This window comes from Pecten maximus, chromosome 8, assembly GCF_902652985.1.
Source record: "Pecten maximus chromosome 8, xPecMax1.1, whole genome shotgun sequence".
Lineage (NCBI taxonomy): Eukaryota > Metazoa > Mollusca > Bivalvia > Pectinida > Pectinidae > Pecten > Pecten maximus.
Window position 1 is genome coordinate 43548557 of NC_047022.1, and position 23308 is coordinate 43571864.

The 23308-nt window shown below is 36.4% G+C and overlaps 1 protein-coding gene across 1 annotated transcript in view; it reads left to right on the forward strand.

The window, feature by feature from the left end:
* Positions 1-4105: 4105 nt before the first annotated feature.
* The window catches only part of LOC117333596 (protein retinal degeneration B-like), a 52318-nt gene continuing 33115 nt past the window's right edge, over positions 4106-23308 (forward strand). The window contains 7 exon segments of the mRNA XM_033892959.1: positions 4106-4243; positions 15845-16060; positions 18052-18184; positions 19435-19638; positions 19954-20199; positions 21753-22106; positions 22470-22571. Of these exon segments, the coding sequence (XP_033748850.1) occupies positions 15983-16060; positions 18052-18184; positions 19435-19638; positions 19954-20199; positions 21753-22106; positions 22470-22571 (1117 nt within the window). The 5' untranslated portion in view covers positions 4106-4243; positions 15845-15982.

Here is a 23308-nt window from a genome sequence, read left to right on the forward strand (position 1 = left end):
GACTTAAAATAGGACATGAAAACTGTCTGCTGACAACGGTTTATGTCCCTGTGATAATATCTATGTAGACGTAATATAGGATGTGAAATCTGCTGACAGCGGTTCATGTCCCTGTGATAATATCTTATATAGACTTAAAATAGGACATGAAAACTGTCTGCTGACAACGGTTCATGTCCCTGTGATAATACCTTATATAGATATAATATAGGACATGAAAACTGTCTGCTGACAACGGTTCATGTCCCTGTGATAATGCCTTATATAGATGTAATATAGGATATGAAATCTGCTGACAGCGGTTCATGTCCCTGTGATAATATCTTATATAGACTTAAAATAGGACATGAAATCTGTCTGCTGACAACGGTTCATGTCCCTGTGATAATGCCTTATGTAGACATAATATATGACATGAAATCTGTCTGCTGACAACGGTTCATGTCCCTGTGATAATGCCTTATGTAGACCAAAAATAGGATATGAAATCTGCTGACAACGGTTCATGTCCCTGTGATAATATCTTATATAGACTTAAAATAGGACATGAAATCTCTCTGCTGACAACGGTTCATGTCCCTGTGCTATTTCCTTATATAGACATAATATTATTTTACATGGAATCTGTCTGCTGACAACGGTTCATGTCCCTGTGATAATATCTTATATAGACCTAAAGTAGGATATGGAATCTGCTGACAACGGTTCATGTCCCTGTGTTATTACCTTATATAGATATAATACATGACATGAAATCTGTCTGCTGACAACGGTTCATGTCCCTGTGTTAATACCTTATATAGATGTAATATAGGATGTGAAATCCGCTGACAACGGTTCATGTCCCTGTGATGATACCTTATATAGATGTAATATAGGACATGAAATCTGCTGACAACGGTTCATGTCCCTGTGTTAATACCTTATATAGATGTAATATAGGCACATCCCTAGTAAGATTTTTATGCATGCAATATTTTAGCGTGCTACTTAATCCTTGACTGGCTGGAGATTTAACATTATCACATCTAAATGTAAGTCGTCGTAACAGTTTTTATCGACTTTTGTGGAAGTTTCCTTCCTTCTGACTGAAATTACCTGTGGAGCCCTGAGTCATGACATTTCCTTTGATCTACTAGTGATATTTACAAAATAAAGGTTTGTTGGTCAGTTATAATGATTCTAAATGTACATGTACTTAATTAGGAGGTGGAGAAAGCTGTGTTACACAATTTTAAACCAGTAGCTTTGATGTATGTGGTACAGAGACTCAGTATAGGGAAATCAATGTTGTTCAAATGAAAGGTCTGCGCCCTCCTGAGGTCCAATTAGGGAATCTGAGGTAAAAATTGAATTATTTCTCCTTCTGTATAGAATTTAAATGTTTTGACAAGATTTGGATTGGTGCATTCTTGGGTGAAAGGGATGTGAAAGGGATATGTCATCATATAAAGGGATGTGAAAGGGATATGTCATCACATAGAGGGATGTGTCATCATATAAAGGGATGTGAAAGGGATATGTCATCATATAGAGGGATATGTCATCATATAGAGGGATGTGTCATCATATAAAGGGATGTGTCATCATATAAAGGGATGTGAAAGGGATATGTCATCATATAAAGGGATGTGTCATCATATAAAGGGATGTGAAAGGGATATGTCATCATATAGAGGGATGTGTCATCATATAGAGGGATGTGTCATCATATAGAGGGATGTGTCATCATATAAAGGGATGTGAAAGGGATATGTCATCATATAGAGGGATGTGTCATCATATAGAGGGATGTGTCATCATATAGAGGGATGTGTCATCATATAAAGGGATGTGAAAGGGATATGTCATCATATAAAGGGATGTGTCATCATATAAAGGGATGTGTCATCATATAGAGGGATGTGTCATCATATAGAGGGATGTGTCATCATATAAAGGGATGTGAAAGGGATATGTCATCATATAAAGGGATGTGTCATCATATAGAGGGATGTGTCATCATATAAGGGATGTGTCATCATATAGAGGGATGTGTCATCATATAAAGGGATGTGAAAGGGATGTGTCATCATATAGAGGGATGTGTCATCATATAGAGGGATGTGTCATCATATAGAGGGATGTGTCATCATATAAAGGGATGTGAAAGGGATATGTCATCATATAGAGGGATGTGTCATCATATAGAGGGATGTGTCATCATATAGAGGGATGTGTCATCATATAGAGGGATGTGAAAGGGATATGTCATCATATAAAGGGATGTGTCATCATATAAAGGGATGTGTCATCATATAGAAATAGAGGGTCCCATCAGGGCAGATGGATGGGGCCTGAAAAAGAAAATAGAGGTAAATCTTTTTAATCCTATCCATTCTTTTTGATAGTAACAGTTGGCTATAGAAATCACTCTTCGTTCGACATCAGGCAGGCAGCCATTTTGAATTTTTACAAGTTGAAGTTTGTGATCGCTATTTCTTGGAAAGTATTATATTAAATGGACCTTTTAGATTTCCTAATTATGCAGATTCTCCTTGGTCACTAGTCGAGCATATTGAATTTTGAGACTGATTGGAAAACAAAAGGGCCGACTGGCCACCATTTTGAAATTTTGACAAGTTGAAGATTGTTACTCCTATATATTTTCTCAGAAGGTACATTATGGATCTTTCTCAAATTTTACATGTAGGGTCTAGTTGTGTATATTTTGAATCAATGACAGATGGCAATTTGAATTTTAACAGGTTGAAGTTTGTTACTGTTATTTCAGGATAGAGCTCTAAGGATTTTCCTCAAATTGAATATTAGGTATGTTGGTTCCCCATGATTTGTACTTGTGCATATTGAATTTTGAGAATATAATTTAAAAAAAAAAAACCAATATGACCAACAGACCACTATTTTGAACTTTGACAGTGCTTGATCCTTGTTATTGCTTTTTCTCAGAAACTTCTTCATGAATCTTTCTCAAAGTTCAGATGTAGGTTCCCTTTGGTCCTAAATTGTGAATGTTCCATTTTGAGACTGATCTGAAAACAAGATAGCCAACAGGCATGCATTTGGAATTTTTACATTTATAAGGCGGCCATTTTAAACCTGAGAAGGATGGGGCCCAGAAGGAGAATTAGATGGTTTGTTTGAAGCATCACTGTGTTTATAGTCAGTGAAGGGGACTCAGTTATAAACAAGAAATATCTTTAAAAAAGACAAACAGCATAGTTTTAATGCTGGTGGTTGTAATGTAAAACTGCTGGTAAAATAAATTAACAAACTAATGCGTTTCAGCACGGATTACAAAATTATATCAGTTTGAATAATTTTTGGTGATAATAAGACTGCATTTGAATCAGGAATATAACTTTATTAATGTGTCATTTGAAAAGATACATCCACTTATATATGAATATTCAGCTTGCATGCAATCTTAAGTTTGTTTTGTTTTTGACTTCATACCTGTATTTTGCATTGACCGCTACATTGACCAATCACATACTTCATCTTGACCAGTAACAACACCTGTTGTACCATATCCGGGTCCAAAAGTATATTATACGGCTATGCCAAAAAAATTATAAAGTAAAATTACATGTACATGTGGGAATCACCTGTGAGACCAGGTATATTATAACTCTCTGACTGCTTTAATTTCCTCCCACTTGAACTGACACCCTAGCTACATCCTGACAAACAATTTCTATACTAACCTACACTACATTTATATAAGTATTGTAAAAATCAGGTTAGATTTTTGGTGATCAAAAACAATTTTTTGTGAATTTGTAGATACCTTTCATAATTCACATTTTGTGAATTTGCACTACAGACATTTAAAGCTGACTATGGTCTGAAAGTTGGTCTCTGAATTTCAAAAACATTGTACATGTTGTAGTTTCTTTGAAGCTGTGTTTAATAATTTAACAGTTGAATGCTGATCACAAACAATTAAAACATTTGAAAACAAAAACATCTGCTGCATATCACAGGTTGTGTCAGATATTTACATGTAAATTTCCAATAAATCAAAAATACATTCAAATAGAATATTGATTATTTTTTCCCATTTTGTATTTTATAGGCACGCTATATAGCTAATTGAAAACCAGTGGCCAGACACTGTGAATTCCTAAAGAAGATAGCTATTACTGTGGGTTGTTAAGAGGATCAAAGGTTCAAAACTGCAGATTCAACATGGAGGACCATTTCTACTGTTCAAACTGGAGATATACAATTCAACCAAATGGTAAGGCTCTTGAGTGTTGTAGCTGGGAAATTGTCTCGCAATATATTCTCCACATCACCTAGCTATAGGCTCTCGAGTGTTGTATATTCTACATCACCTAGGCTCTCGAGTGTTGTATATTCTACATCACCTAGGCTCTCGAGTGTTGTATATTCTACATCCCCTAGGCTCTTGATTGTTATATATTCTACATCACCTAAGCTCTCGAGTGTTGTATATTCTACATCACCTAGGCTCTTGAGTGTTGTATATTTTACATCACCTAGGCTCTCGAGTGTTGTATATTCTACATCACCTAGGCTCTCGAGTGTTGTATATTCTACATCACCTAGGCTCTTGAGTGTTGTATATTCTACATCACCTAGGCTCTTGATTGTTATATATTCTACATCACCTGGGCTCTCAATTGATGTATATTCTAAATCACCTAGGCTCTTGAGTGTTGTATATTCTACATCACCTAGGCTCTCGAGTGTCGTATCTTCTACATCACCTAGCTATAGGCTCTCGAGTGTCATATATTCTACATCAGCTAGGTTCTCGAGTGTTGTATATTCTACATCACCTAGGCTCCCGAGTGTACTATATATATTCTACAGCCCCTAGGCTCTTCATTGATGTATATTCTACATCACCTAGCTATATAGGCTCTTGATTGTTGTATATTCTACATCACCTAGGCACTCGAGTGTTTTATATTCTACATCACTTAGGCTCTTGATTGATGTATATTCTACATCACCTAGGCTCTTGATTGTTGTATATTTTACATCCCCTAGGCTCTTGATTGATGTATATTCTACATCACCTAGGCTCTTGATTGATGTATATTCTACATCACCTAGGCTCTTGATTGTTGTATATTCTACATCCCCTAGGCTCTTGATTGATGTATATTCTACATCACCTAGGCTCTCGGGTGTTATATATTCTACATCACCTAGGCTCTCGGGTGTTGTATATTCTACATCACCTAGGCTCTTGATTGTTGTATATTCTACATCACCTAGGCTCTTGATTGATGTATATTCTACATCACCTAGGCTCTTGATTGTTGTATATTCTACATCACCTAGGCTCTTGATAGATGTATATTCTACATCACCTAGGCTCTTGATTGTTGTATATTCTACATCACCTAGGCTATTGATTGTTGTATATTCTACATCACCTAGGCTCTTGATTGTTGTATATTCTTCATCACCTAGGCTCTCAATTCATGTATATTCTCCACATGCATCACCTACGTTCTCGAGTGTTGTATAATCTACATCACCTAGGCTCTTGATTGATGTATATTCTACATCATCTAGGCTCTTGATTGTTGTATATTCTACATCACCTAGGCTCTTGATTGATGTATATTCTACATTACCTAGGCTATTGATTGTTGTATATTCTACATCACCTAGGCTCTCAATTCATGTATATTCTCCACATCACCTACGTTCTCGAGTGTTGTATAATCTACATCACCTAGGCTCTTGATTGATGTATATTCTACATCACCTAGGCTCTCGAATCAACATCAGAATACTCAGTCTTCATATTTAACATCAGAATACTTAGTTTTTATGTTCAACATATACTCGGTCTTAATATTCAACATATACTCGGTCTTAATATTCAACATATACTCGGTCTTAATATTCAACATATACTCCGTCTTAATATTCAACATATACTCCGTCTTAATATTCAACATATACTCGGTCTTAATATTCAACATATACTCGGTCTTTATATTCAACATAATACTCGGTCTTAATATTCAACATATACTCAGTCTTAATATTCAACATAATACTCAGTCTTAATATTCAACATCAGAATACTCTGGGTAAGTCAGGGTTGCAAGGTGTTGTCAGGTTTTTCTGTATAACTGATAAATACTGTTTCTCCTGTACATGTGTTAATCTATACAGCTAGATGTTACAAATCCTGATAGATAAAATCTCTCTAATTAAGTAGGGTATGATAGGAGTGTACCAGTATTCCAAACTGTTGATATTGAAACAGATAGTGTAGTACTGTTTATCTTTCGATTTAGCATGTCAATAAACTCAATATGGACACTTTGCTGCCCTCCCATGCGTAAACAATCAAGATTGGAAGTCAATCTGGAATATGATGATCCTTTTGGTCCTGCCTCCCCTATAAGTTTATATTGAAATGATCTAAATCAATATGCTGATCATTCCATGTTTTTCATCCAGGGATAATAAGGATGACGGAAGATTGATGAACTTCTTCCCTGTGTTCATAAGGGTGGAAAATACTGCATTACCTTAATAGGATTCTATACCCTGTAGACAGGTGGGTGGACTAGAAACATCAGATAAAATATAAAGATAGTTTTTTATGGTATTATTTCATATCTGTAAAAATGAATAAACTCGACCTTTTAATTAATACAAACCACTTAATATGTGTAATTTCCAAGAAAAAAAATATAGTAATAAAAAAAAAGATAATTACACATTATTGATAGATGTTTGCTCAATTTGTCACAAAACTTATTTTTCCATGAGTTGCAATTTTGACTACACCAATATGTAACATCTAAAAAAAACCTCTAAATAAACAAAAATTAAAAACACTATGATCGATTGAATACAAGAATACTGGGGTGGGCTGTATATTTTTATGACAAACATGACATACTATACACTATACCAAACAACTTCTATTATATTCTGCCTCTGTAGAATTTCTTTTGTATTCAGCATCTGTAGAATTCTATTGTATTCTGCCTCAGTAGATTTCTGTTGTATTCAGCCTCTGTAGAATTCTATTGTATATATATATATTCTGCCTTTGTAGAATTCTATTATATTCTGCCTCTATAGATTCTATTGTATTCTGCCTCTGTAGAATTCTATTGTATTCTATCTCTCTAGAATTTTATTGTATTCTGCCTCTAGAATTCTATTGTATTCTGCCTCTAGAATTCTATAGTATTCTGCATGCCTTTCTAGAATTCTATTGTATTCTGCCTCTCTAGAATTCTATTGTATTCTGCCTCTAGAATTCTATTGTATTCTGCCTCTAGAATTCTATTGTATTCTGCCTCTAGAATTCTATAGTATTAATTCTGCATGCCTTTCTAGAATTCTATTGTATTATGCCTCTCTAGAATTCTATTGTATTCTGCCTCTAGAATTCTGTTGTATTCTTCCTTTCTAGAATTCTATTGTATTCTGCCTCTAGAATTCTATAGTATTCTGCATGCCTTTCTAGAATTCTATTGTATTCTGCCTCTCTAGAATTCTATTGTATTCTGCCTCTAGAATTCTATAGTATTCTGCATGCCTTTCTAGAATTCTATTGTATTCTGCCTCTCTAGAATTCTATTGTATTCTGCCTCTAGAATTCTATTGTATTCTGCCTTGATCTATAAATTCTATTGTATTCTGCCTCTCTAGAATTCTATTGTATTCTTCCTCTCTAGAATTCTGTTGTATTCTGCCTTGATCTATAAATTCTATTGTATTCTTCCTCTCTTGAATTCTATTGTATTCTTCCTCTCTTGAATTCTATTGTATTCTTCCTCTCTCGAATTCTGTTGTATTCTGCCTTGATCTATAAATTCTATTGTATTCTGCCTCTTTAGAATTCTATTGTATTCTGCCTCTCTAAAATTCTATTGTATTCTGCCTCTCTTGAATTCTTATGTATTCTGCCTCTCTTGAATTCTATTGTATTCTTCCTCTCTAGAATTCTATTGTATTCTGCCTTGATCTATAAATTCTATTCTATTCTGCCTCTCTAAAATTCTATTGTATTCTGCCTATAGAATTCTATTGTATTCTGCCTATAGAATTCTATTGTATTCTGCCTTGATCTATAAATTCTATTGTATTCTGCCTCTCTAAAATTCTATTGTATTCTGATTTTATAGATTCTGTTGTGTAGGAAACTTCTTATTTTCATCTCTGGTTTATGTTGATTAGATATATTTCTGTGGTTGCCATTTATTGATGCATTAAAGCCAACCATATGATTTATTAGAAACTTAATCATATTCATGATTGGAATTATTATTCACCAATTTCGAATTCTGATCAATTGTTGCGACAATACTTATTAATTACATGCTTGTTAAACATGTACAATATTTCCTTCAGAGTGTCATCAAATTTACAGATATGTATTCAGGTTTGGCATATGATTGTATATACAGTAAAAACTTGGCATGTAATCTATATGAGTATCATATGGCTTGGCAGGTGTAGTATATACATGGTGAGAACCAGACTCGACGAAAGGCACAAAAATGGATATCTAGCCGTCGAAGGTCAATATACTTGTACCTTGAAACGTTGAGTATTGCCTTGTCAGGTATATTATGTAATGAGGAGAAATGTATATGGCTGAAAAGTCATTTTGATATACATCCAATAGAAAGGTAAGAATTGACTGGATTGTATTTGGAAATAGATTTGTAGATTTTGGCAGAAGTATCAATTATTTATTGGAAATGCAATATTCTGTAGATTTCGTGTGAGAATACACAGTATCTGTCAGAACCTGAAGTTGCAAAGTGGCCAGAATTTGATGCACTGGGTGGCAGGCCTGGCCATTCACTATATCATCATCGGAAAATATTATGTTGAACTAACAGATACAGGTATTGCTCATGTCTGAGGGACACTTAACTAGGTGTAGTTAGCAATGATTAAACGTGTTTCTACCACAATACCCTGTGTTATTCAACTCTCAGACCATCAGTTAATCATTACAGCTGTTGATTAACAATCTGTTTATACCACACATGGTATAAACTCTGTACGCATTTTGATTGGCTAACACGGTGAACTTTGACCCAAGCTGCAATTGTTATTGACGTCATCAATAATCTAATGACGTCACATCACCGGGTCCCGGACGTCACCGGTACACTTTATTTGCATACGCAAAATTATACTTGGCCACGTTTCCCTTTGATTCAAGCCGATATTATTGTGGTAGAAACAGGTCACACAACTCAAAATTGTTGGATATGGAATTTATTTCTCACTCGTAAGTTATTTTTTAAAAGTTGCAAAAAACACTCGCTAAAGCTCGTGTCTTTTGTAACTTTTAAAAAATAACTTACTCGTGTGAAATAAATTCCATATCCAACAACCACTTGTTGTGTAACCTCTGTTTATTCAATATAAGGTCAGGTATAGGGTACGCTTTCACCAACATTAACACTTTTCGTGTAGTGTAAAACTTTATGTTCTTGTGACCAATAAAATCCAATGTCTATGACATATTTTGTGTTATAAAAAGTTAGTATAAATATTCAAAATAATACAAGCTTGCATACAATCATACAGTTTAATCCATTGAATTATTGAACAAAATATTTAAACCAGTAAAATATTGCGTAAAATTATGAAATGGGGTTTAAAATTATTGAAGCAGCCATGAACAGGTTGCTTTTAATCATTAGATATCATAATAGTTTATGATTTATACCAGTAATGAAAAAAAATCAATAGCTTAAAAGAAAATATTGCATAAAAAGGGGAACAAAGTTCAATAATAGTAAAGCAATTTCGTAAGAAACCACACACCTCAGATCTTCACCTGAGACCCAGAAGTATGCTGCTCTACCAGCTGTGCTAAATCAAACCCTGTTGAGTATATTAATTGTTTTTTTTTTTGTACAGAAATTCATGGTTTCACTATGCAAGTGCCTTGTCAAGTTATACAGTTGTTGATGAATATTGATATTATTTCCTAACTGAACTTGCAGTTAAATGTAGGTACATTACTCGTCAAACTGTCAGTTAAATGTAAGTACTGTACTCGTCAAACTGTCAGTAAAATGTAGGTACTGTACGTATACTCGTCAAGCTGTCGGTTAAATGTAGGTACTGTACTCGTCAGTTAAATGTAGGTAATGTACTTGTCAAACTGTCGGTTAAATGTAGGTACATTACTCGTCAAACTGTCAGTTAAATGTATAAGTACTGTACTTGTCAAACTGTCAGTTAAATGTAGGTACTGTACTCGTCAGTTAAATGTAAGTACAGTACTCGTCAGTTAAATGTAGGTACAGTACTCGTCAGTTAAATGTAGGTACAGTACTCGTCCGTTAAATGTAGGTACAGTACTTGCCAGTTAAATGTAGGTACAGTACTCGTCAGTTAAATGTAGGTACAGTACTCGTCCGTTAAATGTAGGTACAGTACTTGTCAGTTAAATGTAGGTACAGTACTCGTCAGTTAAATGTAGGTACTGTACTCGTCAGTTAAATGTAGGTACTGTACTCGTCAGTTAAATGTAGGTACAGTACTCGTCAGTTAAATGTAGGTACGGTACTCGTCAGTTAAATGTAGGTACTGTACTCGTCAGTTAAATGTAGGTACAGTACTCATCAAGCTGTCAGTTAAATGTAGGTACTGTACTCGTCAAGTTGTCAGTTAAATGTAGGTAACTGTACTCGTCAGTTAAATGTAGGTACAGTACTCGTCAGTTAAATGTAGGTACGGTACTCGTCAGTTAAATGTAGGTACAGTACTCGTCAGTTAAATGTAGGTACAGTACTCGTCAGTTAAATGTAGGTACGGTACTCGTCAGTTAAATGTAGGTACAGTACTCGTCAGTTAAATGTAGGTACGGTACTCGTCAGTTAAATGTAGGTACAGTACTTGTCAGTTAAATGTAGGTACAGTACTTGTCAGTTAAATGTAGGTACTGTACTCGTCAGTTAAATGTAGGTACTGTACTCGTCAAACTGTCAGTTAAATGTAGGTACTGTACTCGTCAGTTAAATGTAGGTACTGTACTCATCAGTTAAATGTAGGTACTGTACTCGTCAAGCTGTCAGTTAAATGTAGGTACAGTACTCGTCAAACTGTCAGTTAAATGTAGGTACAGTACTCATCAGTTAAATGTAGGTACTGTACTCATCAGTTAAATGTAGGTACTGTACTCATCAGTTAAATGTAGGTACTGTACTCGTCAAGCTGTCAGTTAAATGTAAGTACAGTACTCGTCAGTTAAATGTAGGTACAGTACTCGTCAGTTAAATGTAAGTACAGTACTCGTCAGTTAAATGTAGGTACAGTACTTGTCAGTTAAATGTAAGTACAGTACTCGTCAGTTAAATGTAGGTACAGTACTTGTCAGTTAAATGTAGGTACAGTACTCGTCAGTTAAATGTAGGTACTGTACTCGTCAGTTAAATGTAGGTACAGTACTCGTCAGTTAAATGTAGGTACTGTACTCGTCAAGTTGTCAGTTAAATGTAGGTACAGTACTCGTCAGTTAAATGTAGGTACTGTACTCGTCGGTTAAATGTAGGTACAGTACTCGTCAGTTAAATGTAGGTACTGTACTCGTCAAGTTGTCAGTTAAATGTAGGTACAGTACTTGTCAGTTAAATGTAGGTACAGTACTTGTCAGTTAAATGTAGGTACAGTACTCGTCAGTTAAATGTAGGTACTGTACTCGTCAGTTAAATGTAGGTACTGTACTCGTCAGTTAAATGTAGGTACAGTACTCGTCAGTTAAATGTAGGTACTGTACTCGTCAAGTTGTCAGTTAAATGTAGGTACAGTACTCGTCAGTTAAATGTAGGTACTGTACTCGTCGGTTTAATGTAGGTACGATACTCGTCAGTTAAATGTAGGTACTGTACTCGTCAAGTTGTCAGTTAAATGTAGGTACGATACTCGTCAGTTAAATGTAGGTACTGTACTCGTCAAGTTGTCAGTTAAATGTAGGTACTGTACTCGTCAAGTTGTCAGTTAAATGTAGGTACAGTACTCGTCAGTTAAATGTAGGTACTGTACTCGTCAAGCTGTCAGTTAAATGTCGGTACTGTACTCGTCAGTTAAATGTAGGTACTGTATTCGTCAGTTAAATGTAGGGACTGTACTCGTCAGTTAAATGTCGGTACTGTACTCGTCAGTTAAATGTAGGTACTGTATTCGTCAGTTAAATGTCGGTACAGTACTCGTCAGTTAAATGTCGGTACTGTACTCGTCAGTTAAATGTAGGTACAGTACTCGTCAGTTAAATGTAGGTACGGTACTCGTCAGTTAAATGTAGGTACTGTACTCGTCAGTTCAGTTAAATGTAGGTACTGTATACGTACTTGTCAGTTAAATGTAGGTACTGTACTCGTCAGTTAAATGTAGGTACAGTACTCGTCAGTTAAATGTAGGTACTGTATTCAACGGTTATATTTAGGTACGGTACTCGTACATCACTGCAGCCCAATCTAACTATTACATTAATACCTGATGAGTGATCAGGCCTCACCAGCAATGGCCCCCAGCCACTAATCAATGGAGTCTTGTTAGATAGATCACCAATATTTTCCTACGATGTTTCATAGATCCATGCAGGAGTCTTGAATGTCATGATGACCTGGATGGAGAAAAGCTCTCTTGTAGACACGTTTCTCATTGATCATACAGTCTGTGTTTAGAGAACTTGATTTTGATTCTGTGTATGTCAGCCTCTAAAGTGGTCTGGAATCGTCTTTATTGGATTATGGAAATTAAAGCTATTGGTGCATTTTATAAAAATATTTGGTATGGAAAAGTCCTGGAGAATTATTAAGAATGTCATTTTAAAGATACACGTATTTGAATATTCCAAGAAAATTAAGTTTTCAGCTAAGAGAATTCTAATTAAAGGTAATTGATATTTAATGTTGTATAGCCGCTGCCATCTTTCTGATACCATCTTTTCCCGTTAAACATCATCTTCAAAACAAAAATGCCTACTGTAGAATCATGATTTTTGGCTAATACTGAGGTTTCTGGAATGGAGGCCGCCAAAGTTTGCTAAAAGAAATTACCTTGATCTATATTGAAGGTCACAGCCAGAGGTCAGAAGTTTGTTACCTCACTTAAGACCTTCCCTATAAGATATCCATGACGTGTATTTGGTTATTGGACGTCCTGCTGTACAGGTTAGGCCAATTGGTAATATACATGTAGTTCAATTCTTATAATTGTCCAGGGCATAGTTTTTGAACAAATAAAGAAATTTTGAAACTTGAAAGGATTGTACAAAAGATACACACAAGTCATAAAACAATTCTAAAATTGATTGAGAGTTAGATATGTATACAGTGAGATACACAAGTCATGATAATTGTAAAACCTTTTTAAAAAGATTGAAAGTTAAGATTTGTATACAGTAAAGCTAAAATGCATTACATGTATTATTATCCAGATACAGCTATTTCATCTTTGTATTACATGTCAGAGATGCTTAGGGCCTAAAGTGTTGATACCTAGGAGACAACCAAATGACTAAGGTCAAACGAAATGTCAAAATGTCAATAGGAGGTGCAAAAGATCCATAATTCAGTAATTTTCAAAACTTTCAAAGAACATTTACTACATTTACGTATTCTGAACTCTGTCACCATTGAAATGAATTAAAACATGACAAGCAGGTTACAATAAACTTTGGGGACTGAAACATCCACTAATAGTATATCTATCACCTTGGTTGTTAGTTAAACTTGAGCCAAAGTGATTTAAACTACAAATCATACAGCGGGTTCTTCCTTCTAGGGCTCAGTTGTCAGTTAGTGATGCTCAAGGCCTAAAGGAAATGTATTTTATAAGTGGAGGTCACCTTATACCTAATAGCTCGATCCGGCTAGGAGGAACTTCCCTATAGCCTATAGTGGTAGTTAGGAGATGTACCCCTCAAGAGTGAAAAGTTGCTAATTTGATGCCCAGTGTGGGCAGGGTCTCAATTGCTGCCATTGACCACTCCAGGGTAAGATATAATAGATCAAGAGGCTTTCTTGGAGCTAAATAACCTGGTCTGTGGTCTTTGTGAAGGAGGGAGTGGTGAGGAAGTGTATAGGTAACCTGGGTAACCTAGCTCAGGCTAGCAGGGACTTTAACCTAGTGGTGAGGAAGTGTATAGGTAACCTGGGTAACCTAGCTCAGGCTAGCAGGGATTTCCCTTTAACCTAGTGGTGAGGAAGTGTATAGGTAACCTGGGTAACCTAGCTCAGGCTAGCAGGGACTTTAACCTAGTGGTGAGGAAGTGTATAGGTAACCTGGGTAACCTAGCTCAGGCTAGCAGGGATTTCCCTTTAACCTAGTGGTGAGGAAGAGTATAGGTAACCTGGGTAACCTAGCTCAGGCTAGCAGGGACTTTAACCTAGTGGTGAGGAAGTGTATAGTTAACCTGGGTAACCTAGCTCAGGCTAGCAGGGACTTTAACCTAGTGGTGAGGAAGTGTATAGGTAACCTGGGTAACCTAGCTCAGGCTAGCAGGGACTTTAACCTAGTGGTGAGGAAGTGTATAGGTAACCTGGGTAACCTAGCTCAGGCTAGCAGGGACTTTAACCTATATATCTAGTGGGAGGAAATTCTTCTGACAGTGCGAGGACACTAGTTTGAGGCCCAGCATGGTCAGGGTATTTTTCGTTACGCCTTCCTACTAAATTACATACAGGTGCTATGCAGGATATTGCAATAGAGTTACTGTGACCTTCTTTTTAAGGTCAGAGGTCAAATGAGTGCAAAATTTTCATACAGTTTGTATGTTGATAAGCTGCTAACCTGGGCGATATATATTTCAAACCTTGACACAAACTATTTCTCGATGAGGTGATTATCAAACTAACATATTACATATCTATTGAGATTTTAACATGTATGGTATTGTTACGATCATCACATTATCCATCCTGTTGACTAACAATAACAAGGTATTTGGGAAAAAATGCTGTAATAAATTGGATATTTAAATGTGTAAATTAATAACTCGAGACTGGATTTATATTATATGATCATGACATTTGTTGTAGGAGGGATATTTGATAGTTGTCATCTGTCGTAATTTTGGATAAATGGCTATTTGATATGAAAATTATATTTGGTTGTGTGACATTTCCAGTTACACAGTAACTGTATATATGTTGTGCAATTTCTGAAAATGTCACAAACATTTGTATAATTATCTTTAGTTATTTAGGAAATGAACAGTTGTTTTATTATCATTAAAGGATACAATGACAGAAGTAGTAGTTATATACCGGTAGATATGGAAAGTCCTCTTAATAGTTTCTTGTTAAATTCAGCTTTAATTCACATACTGCTATAGAATGAGGAAACAAGAATATATGATTGTAGGCGGAGTTGTTTTAACACAGTGATGAATGAACAAGATGATGTCGGCCATTTCACATAGACTGGTTATAAGATACTACCTCACCGTATACACCACTCTTATAAAGGCATCGAATGGCATCCACAGTCCACAAACATAAAATAAATAACAACCCGTCCTAAAACTAATCACTTAAAAGTCAGTCACAGACAGAATCGCAGCAAGAATTTATTTGAGATATAATTAAATATTAATTCACTAATAATTCAAAAGATAAAAAGAAAAGTGCTAACATTTGGAGGGAGGTAATTATAATAGCTTAAACAGTGCATCATCTGGTATGTACCACCTTGAAGAGATATTTTCACTATTTTTTATTTTTCAAATTCACAGAAATGATATTCAATTTTGCCAGGTTGAAAATTATATTTATTTAAATAAAAAATTCAGGTTTGGCTCTAGCAATTTTATGAGTTTTGACTATATCCTGTGTTTTTGTTCTGTTTTCAGACTCTGAATCAAGATGAAGACAGGAAGACCGGTGCTCTCGTCTACTGTAGAGAAAACATCATGGCCATTTTAAAGTAAGGTCTGGAGACAGGCATGTTTTATCTATAGTAGCGTCCTGATATCTAGACAACCACCGCCATGTTGATCAAGGAATATCGCATCGGTCTGCCTATGAGCGTTGACGAGTATCGGATTGCCCAGCTTTATATGATACAGGTAAGGAAGTGTAATAATACACTGCTACTTCGTTCGCTGATTGCATGTGGATATTATAATGCCACTGTTATTCGGTCAGTCTATCATTCCATCCTCCCTCCATCTGCATCATATCCAAGTCTAAATGGACCAATCAAACTCCATCCTCACACACCGCTTCCTTATCAGCTTGATTTGGATTTCTTTTCGGTCGAATCTGTTGCCAGTTCAATTGTACCAATTTAATACAAACTTCGCAGACTGCTCTCTTATAGAGAATTCCTGCTTGTAATTTCCTTTTCGACCAAAAGGTCAAAGATCAATGTCACTGTTACTAAGAATAGAAAATACATCTCTGCTCATTGTTCCCTCAGAACGAATGAACTAAATCTTCACATCGTGCTTACTTGGACATTTTCCTTCCGTCTGGAACAGCATTGTTTTCTTACTAGAAGTGTTTGCTTGTACTTGTTTTTCAAATCAAAGGGTCAAAGGTCATGATCAGTCACCTTTACTGAAAAATGACAATACAGTCCCTGAATAATGAACTGAATCAGATGATATTATTGTTCATGGATACCTAGTTTACAGTACATTGTCCATTATATAGGATATTTTATATACTCTGGTACATACAAATACAAATACCTATGTGTGAGTATAGCCCTTATTAGCTCACCTGGTCCGAAGGACCAAGGTGAGCTAATGCCATACCGTAGCGTCTGTCATCCGTCATCCGTCGTCCGTCCGTCCGTCAACAATTGACTTCTTCATAACCAATGATCAGAATTTTACCAAATTTGGTCAGAAGCATCCCTATGGGGTGGGGACTCAAAATTGTACAAATGGTGGGGCTGACCCCCAGGGGTCTGAGGGGCGGGGCCAAAAGGGGTCAATTTGGCTCTATTAATATTAACGACTTCTTCTATGAAACCGAGCAATGGATATTGCTCATATTTATCTGGTAGCATCACTATTAGGTGGGGATTAAAAATTGATATGAAGGGGCTGACCCCCCAGGGGCCTGAGGGGCGGGGCCAAATGTGTCAATTGGGCTATATTGATATAAACGACTTCTTCTCTGAAACCGAGCAATGGATATTGCTCATATTTGCCTGGTAGCATCACTATGGGGTGGGGATTCAAAATTGTACAAATGGTGAGGCTGCATGACCCTATGGGGGCCTGAGGGGTGGGGCCAAAAGGGGTCATTTTGGCAGAATTGATATAAACAACTTTTTCTCTGAAACTAAGCTAGGGATATCTCTAATATTTGACTGGTAGCATTCCCTTGGGTTAAGGATTCAAAATTGAACAAATGACGGGGCCAACCCCCTGGGGGCTGAGGGGCGGGGCCAAAAGGGGTAAATTTGGTTAAATTGATATAAACAACTTCTTCTCTGAAACTAAGCAATGGATATCACTCACATTTGTATGGAAGCATGATCATGGGGTGGGGATTCAAAATTGTACAAATTTTAGGGTTGACCCCACCAGGGAGCTGAGGGGTGGGGCCTAAAGGGGTCAATTTGGCTAAATTGATATGAACAACTTCTCTGAAACAGCTCAAATTTGACTGGTAGCATCCTTTTGGGTAAGGATTCAAAATTTTATAAAGGAAGGAACTGACCCCTCGGGGTGCAGAGGGTGGGGTCAAAAGGGGTCAGTTGGTTTAAACAACTTCTTTTCTGAAACTAAGCAATGGATATCACTCACATTTGTGTGGTAGCAACATAAAATGCCTATGATATATTGACATAGCAATACCAGTGACAAATACACTTGATCATCATTCTTGTTTCATATCTCATGAAATCCAGATGAGCAATACAGGCCCTCTGGGCCTCTTGTATAAAGAGTTATGGCCCTTTGTCTATGATACCAATGGTTGCACATTTGTACTTCGATGTTGTTAAAAATGAAAATAAAGGGAGATAACTACAGCAATTTGTTATTAAAACTTTCCAACCTTCAAGTTCAACTTTTAAAATCTTTATCTTTGTTTTTTTCAGAAAAAAAGTCGAGAAGAGAGTCATGGAGAAGGCAGTGGTGTTGAGATTCTGACTAATGAACCATACACTGATGGTCCAGGGGGAGATGGTCAATACACCTATAAAATATACCACATAGGGAGTCATTTACCAGGTAAAGTGGTCCAGGGGAGATGGTCAATACACCTATAAAATATACCACATAGGGAGTCATTTACCAGGTAAAGTGGTCCAGGTGGTCAATACACCTATAAAATATACCACATAGTGAGTCATTTACCAGGTAAAGTGGTCCAGGGGGAGATGGTCAATATACCAACTAAATTATACCACCTAGGGAGTCCTTTACCAGGTAAAGTGCGTCCAGGGGGAGATGGTCAATCTACCCTATAAAACTATACCACATAGGGAGTCATTTACCAGGTAAAGTGGTCCAGGGGGACTGGTCAATACACCTATTAAAATATTACAACATAGGGAAGTCATTTACTAAGTAAGTGGTCAGGGGGTCAATCCACCTATAACTTAATCCCACATAGGGAGTCAATTTACAGGTAAAGTGGTCCCAGGGGGACGCTGGTCCCTCATACCTTATAAAATATACCACATAGGGAGTCATTTTACCAGGTAAAGTGGTTCCAGGTGGTCAATACACCTATATAAATATACCATTATAGGAGTCATTTACCAGGTTAAAGTGGTTCCCGGGGAGTGGTCAATATACCTATAAAATATACCTACATCGGGAGTCATTTTTACCACGGTTAAAGTGGTACAGGGGGAGATGGTCAATACACCTATAAAATATACCACATAGGGAGTCATTTACCAGGTAAAGTGGTCCAGGGGGTCAATATACCTATAAAATATACCACATAGGGAGTCATTTACCAGGTAAAGTGGTCCAGGGGGAGATGGTCAATACACCTATAAAATATACCACATAGGGAGTCATTTACCAGGTAAAGTGGTCCAGGGGGTCAATATACCTATAAAATATACCACATAGGGAGTCATTTACCAGGTAAAGGGACTCGACCTATATAGGAATGAAAAACCTGATTAGATGATAAAAGTCACATGACTTACTGATATATCCCAAGTAGAGCAAGTGTTGCTAACATCAACTGTGATCTCATTTCTGGAAGAAAAAAAATTTCTGGTGAATTTTGAGAATTTCTTCGAACTGAGTCACTTTCATCCAAAATTTTGTACGAACATTCACTAAACCATAACTTAGACATAAAATGCCAGTTTTTGTCTCATTCATAGTAAAACATAATTCCACTGAATTCTTCTTTAATTGGAAATGAGAATTATCTCCCCTCTCAGACTATAGTTTCCTGTCATTTTCTTCAAGTATGAAATGCATATATGTGTATGACGATATGATTTTTTCGTTAGGATGGTTTCGTGCCATTTTGCCTAAGTCTGCCCTCATGGTGGAGGAAGAAGCTTGGAATGCCTATCCCTACACCAAGACACGCTACAGGTGTCCGTTTGTAGAAAAGTTCCTTCTGGAGATTGAAACTAAATATATCAACGATGGTGGAGGTCAGGAAAATGTGTTCAGCATGTTACCGACAGAGATCAAACAACGACAATTAGGTAGGCTGTAGACCTGTCATATAGACTTTGTAAATTATATAACCGATTCAAAATAAATTTTTTGAAAAAAAAAAAAATGAAGTTTGATTAATTACTTGGTAACACAGATTTTATGGTAAAAATATCATAGATGAGAGAATAATTTTCCATAACTTCAGTATGAGGTTCAGTGAGGTAGCCACGAGCTACTACAAGTAAACCCTGCCTAAATATAATCACAGGGCAATACTGTCAATCAAATAAATGTCCATCAAACCAAAACATCATTGCTAACGTTAGGGTCTACAACTGAAATACATTTAACCTCTTTCACAGACTTCATAGACTTAGTGAAAGATCAACTTCCAAGTAGCGATTACAAAAAGGAGGAGGACCCCAAACTTTATAAGTCATCCAAGACTGGGCGTGGTCCACTGACTGACAGCTGGTGGGAGGAGTACAGTAAAGAGTCAAAGGTCAACGGGTCAAGCAAGGCTATGATGACTGCCTACAAACTGTGCAGGGTGGAATTCCGCTACTGGGGCATGCAGAACAAAATAGAGAGATTTATACACGACATCGGTAAGTACACACGACATTTGTAAGTAAACACGACATCGGTAAGTATACACGACATTGGTTAGTATACGCGACATCGGTAAGTATACGCGACATCGGTAAGTACACACGACATTTGTAAGTAAACACGACATCGGTAAGTATACACGACATTTGTAAGTATACACGACATTGGTCAGTATACACGACATCGGTAAGTACACACGACATCGGTAAGTATACACGACATCGGTAAGTATACACAACATCGGTAAGTATACGCTACATCGGTAAGTACACACGACATCGGTAAGTACACACGACATCGGTAAGTATACACGACATCGGTAAGTATACACGACATCGGTAAGTATACACCACATCGGTAAGTATACACCACATCGGTAAGTACACACGACACCGGTAAGTATACACGACATCGGTAAGTAAACACGACATCGGTAAGTATACACGACGTCGGTAAGTATACGCGACATCGGTAAGTACACACGACATCGGTAAGTACACACGACATCGGTAAGTATACACGACATCGGTAAGTATACACGACATCGGTAAGTATACGCGACATCGGTAAGTACACACGACACCGGTAAGTATACACGACATCGGTAAGTATACACGACATCGGTAAGTACACACGACACCGGTAAGTACACACGACATCGGAAAGTATACACGACATCGGAAAGTATACACGACATCGGTAAGTATACACGACATCGGTAAGTACACACGACACCGGTAAGTACACACGACGTCGGTAAGTACACACGACGTCGGTAAGTACACACGACGTCGGTAAGTACAAACGACGTCGGTTAGTATACACGGCGTCGGTAAGTACACACGACGTCGGTAAGTACACACGACGCCGGTAAGTATATACGACGTCGGTAAGATGTTGATCTGATTATTCTACATCTCGTCACTAGTAATACATAGAAATGGTAATATATTAGCTTCATGCAATAATATTAGAAAAGGTCAAAGAATATAGCTAAAATTTCAGATTTGTGATGAATTCTATAAGCTCTTTATCTGAGGTAAATGAATATCAGATTCTATATTACTGAGATATTTATACTGACATTCATCAGGCTGATACGAGATCTGAAATAGTGATGGTCATAGCTAAAAAACTGGTGAAAACAAAATCAGATCAGATTAAAATTACCCCATTCCCAACAATATATGTAATTACAAATATACAAATGGCGTCTGTCCGTTAAGTCATCTGGGGCATTTCCGGAGTATATCTCAAAACTGTTCAAGGTAACATCACAAAACTTTCTACACACATCAGTCAAGTGGTCTAGTGGTACCTTTTGCTATGAACCTTTTTTCTGTTTTAATATATTCATGGTTACCATGGAAACAATATTCAAAAATACTGATTTCAGTGTATCCAGAGCATATCTTTCAAATTCTTCCACAAAATGGCTCCAGAATGGGCTCCATTGGTGGGAGATCTGAATGACTATGACAATGTTTTATCTGGACATGGGATGAAATATTTCAAATATTTTGAAAATTGATACATTTTTGTTGTGTAGGTCTGCGGAAAACGATGCTTCGTGCTCACAGACAAGCATGGTGCTGGCAAGATGAATGGTTCGGACTAAAACTAAGTGACATCCGGCAACTAGAACTGGAAACACAGCTGGCTCTTGCGGCAAAAATGGCTGCCACTTCAAACCACAACGAAGATGATGAATTGCTTGAGGACAACCAAAATGAGATTGAAATAAATGTTAACGTCAGACCCAAAATCCCAGTATCTGTATCCAATCAGGAGATTGGCTGTGGCAAACATTTTAACGATGGAAATGTTGAGGAAGTCATCAATTCAAACTCTGTTGTCACTCACAGACAGTCCTTCTCGAATTCCACAAGGTCAAGGTCACAAGGTAATTAATGATGTCGGGTTAAATAGATGTCAAGGTCACAAGGTAATTAATGATGTCGGGTTAAATAGATGTCAAGGTCACAAGGCAATTAATGATGTCGGGTTAAATAGATGTCAAGGTCACAAGATGATTAATATGTAAGTCAAGGTCACAAGATATTTTTGATATCTGATGGATTAGAGGTCGAGGTCACAAGTTGATTAATATGTCAGGTTAATTAAAGGTCAAGGTCACAAGTTCATTAATGTCAGATTAATTATAGGTTAAGTTCACAATTGTTTTTCATTTTAGTCAGATGACGTATCAGATGGTGTTATCACTGATACAACACACATAATGTATGCCATTTGTTTTCATTTCTAGGCACTAACAGTCGAGATATGTCTGCATCCCGGATATTTGAAAGTTTAGAGCGACTTCAGGAATCTAGCTCTGAGTCTGAGGATGAGTTTTACGATGCTAAAGGTATGAGTATGTTATGTTTTTGATACTAAATCTCTTCCAGGTACTTTATCAAGCATGGAAAGGTAACTTTTATTTGGATGTGATGATAATGTGAAATCAGAATGTTATTTATATACAAATTTTGAAAAGAAAAAAAGCCAAAGCATTTTCTGTTTGAGTTGATATTATTTTTCTTTCCCTCAAAGTATGAATTATAAAATGATAGATTCTTTATTTCAAGAACAAATTCCTATTTAATTTATTAAAGTATTTGATTCTGTATCTATTGTGAATCGTGTCTGTAGTATAGCATCAGTGATTAATGATCTTGCCATGTATTTGGGTTTTCTTAACTCTGCTTGTTCTTGTTGTGGTGATCACAATCTCTTTGCATGTTTGTTGTGAAGTTTAACATTTTAATATTGCTCGATTGCTTACTTGATTTAAAATAATGATAAAAATCATAGTGATTACATGTTCAATTAATGTAAAGTTCTTTTTCTTAATTTTGTTTAGTGTAGACTTCAGAAATTTCAAATTGATTTATGGATATATTCGTATTGAATCATGAATATTAATGTATGAATAAACCAATGAATATTCATATTGAGAACAGACTGATTATTCAGATTTGTTTAAAATTATGCCTACTTATCTTAAGCCCCATGAACATGGAAATGATTATTATCAATAAAATACAATGGTCAGATGTATTAGAGATCAAAGATCAGTTTTACAGAATAAATTATGTCATGACG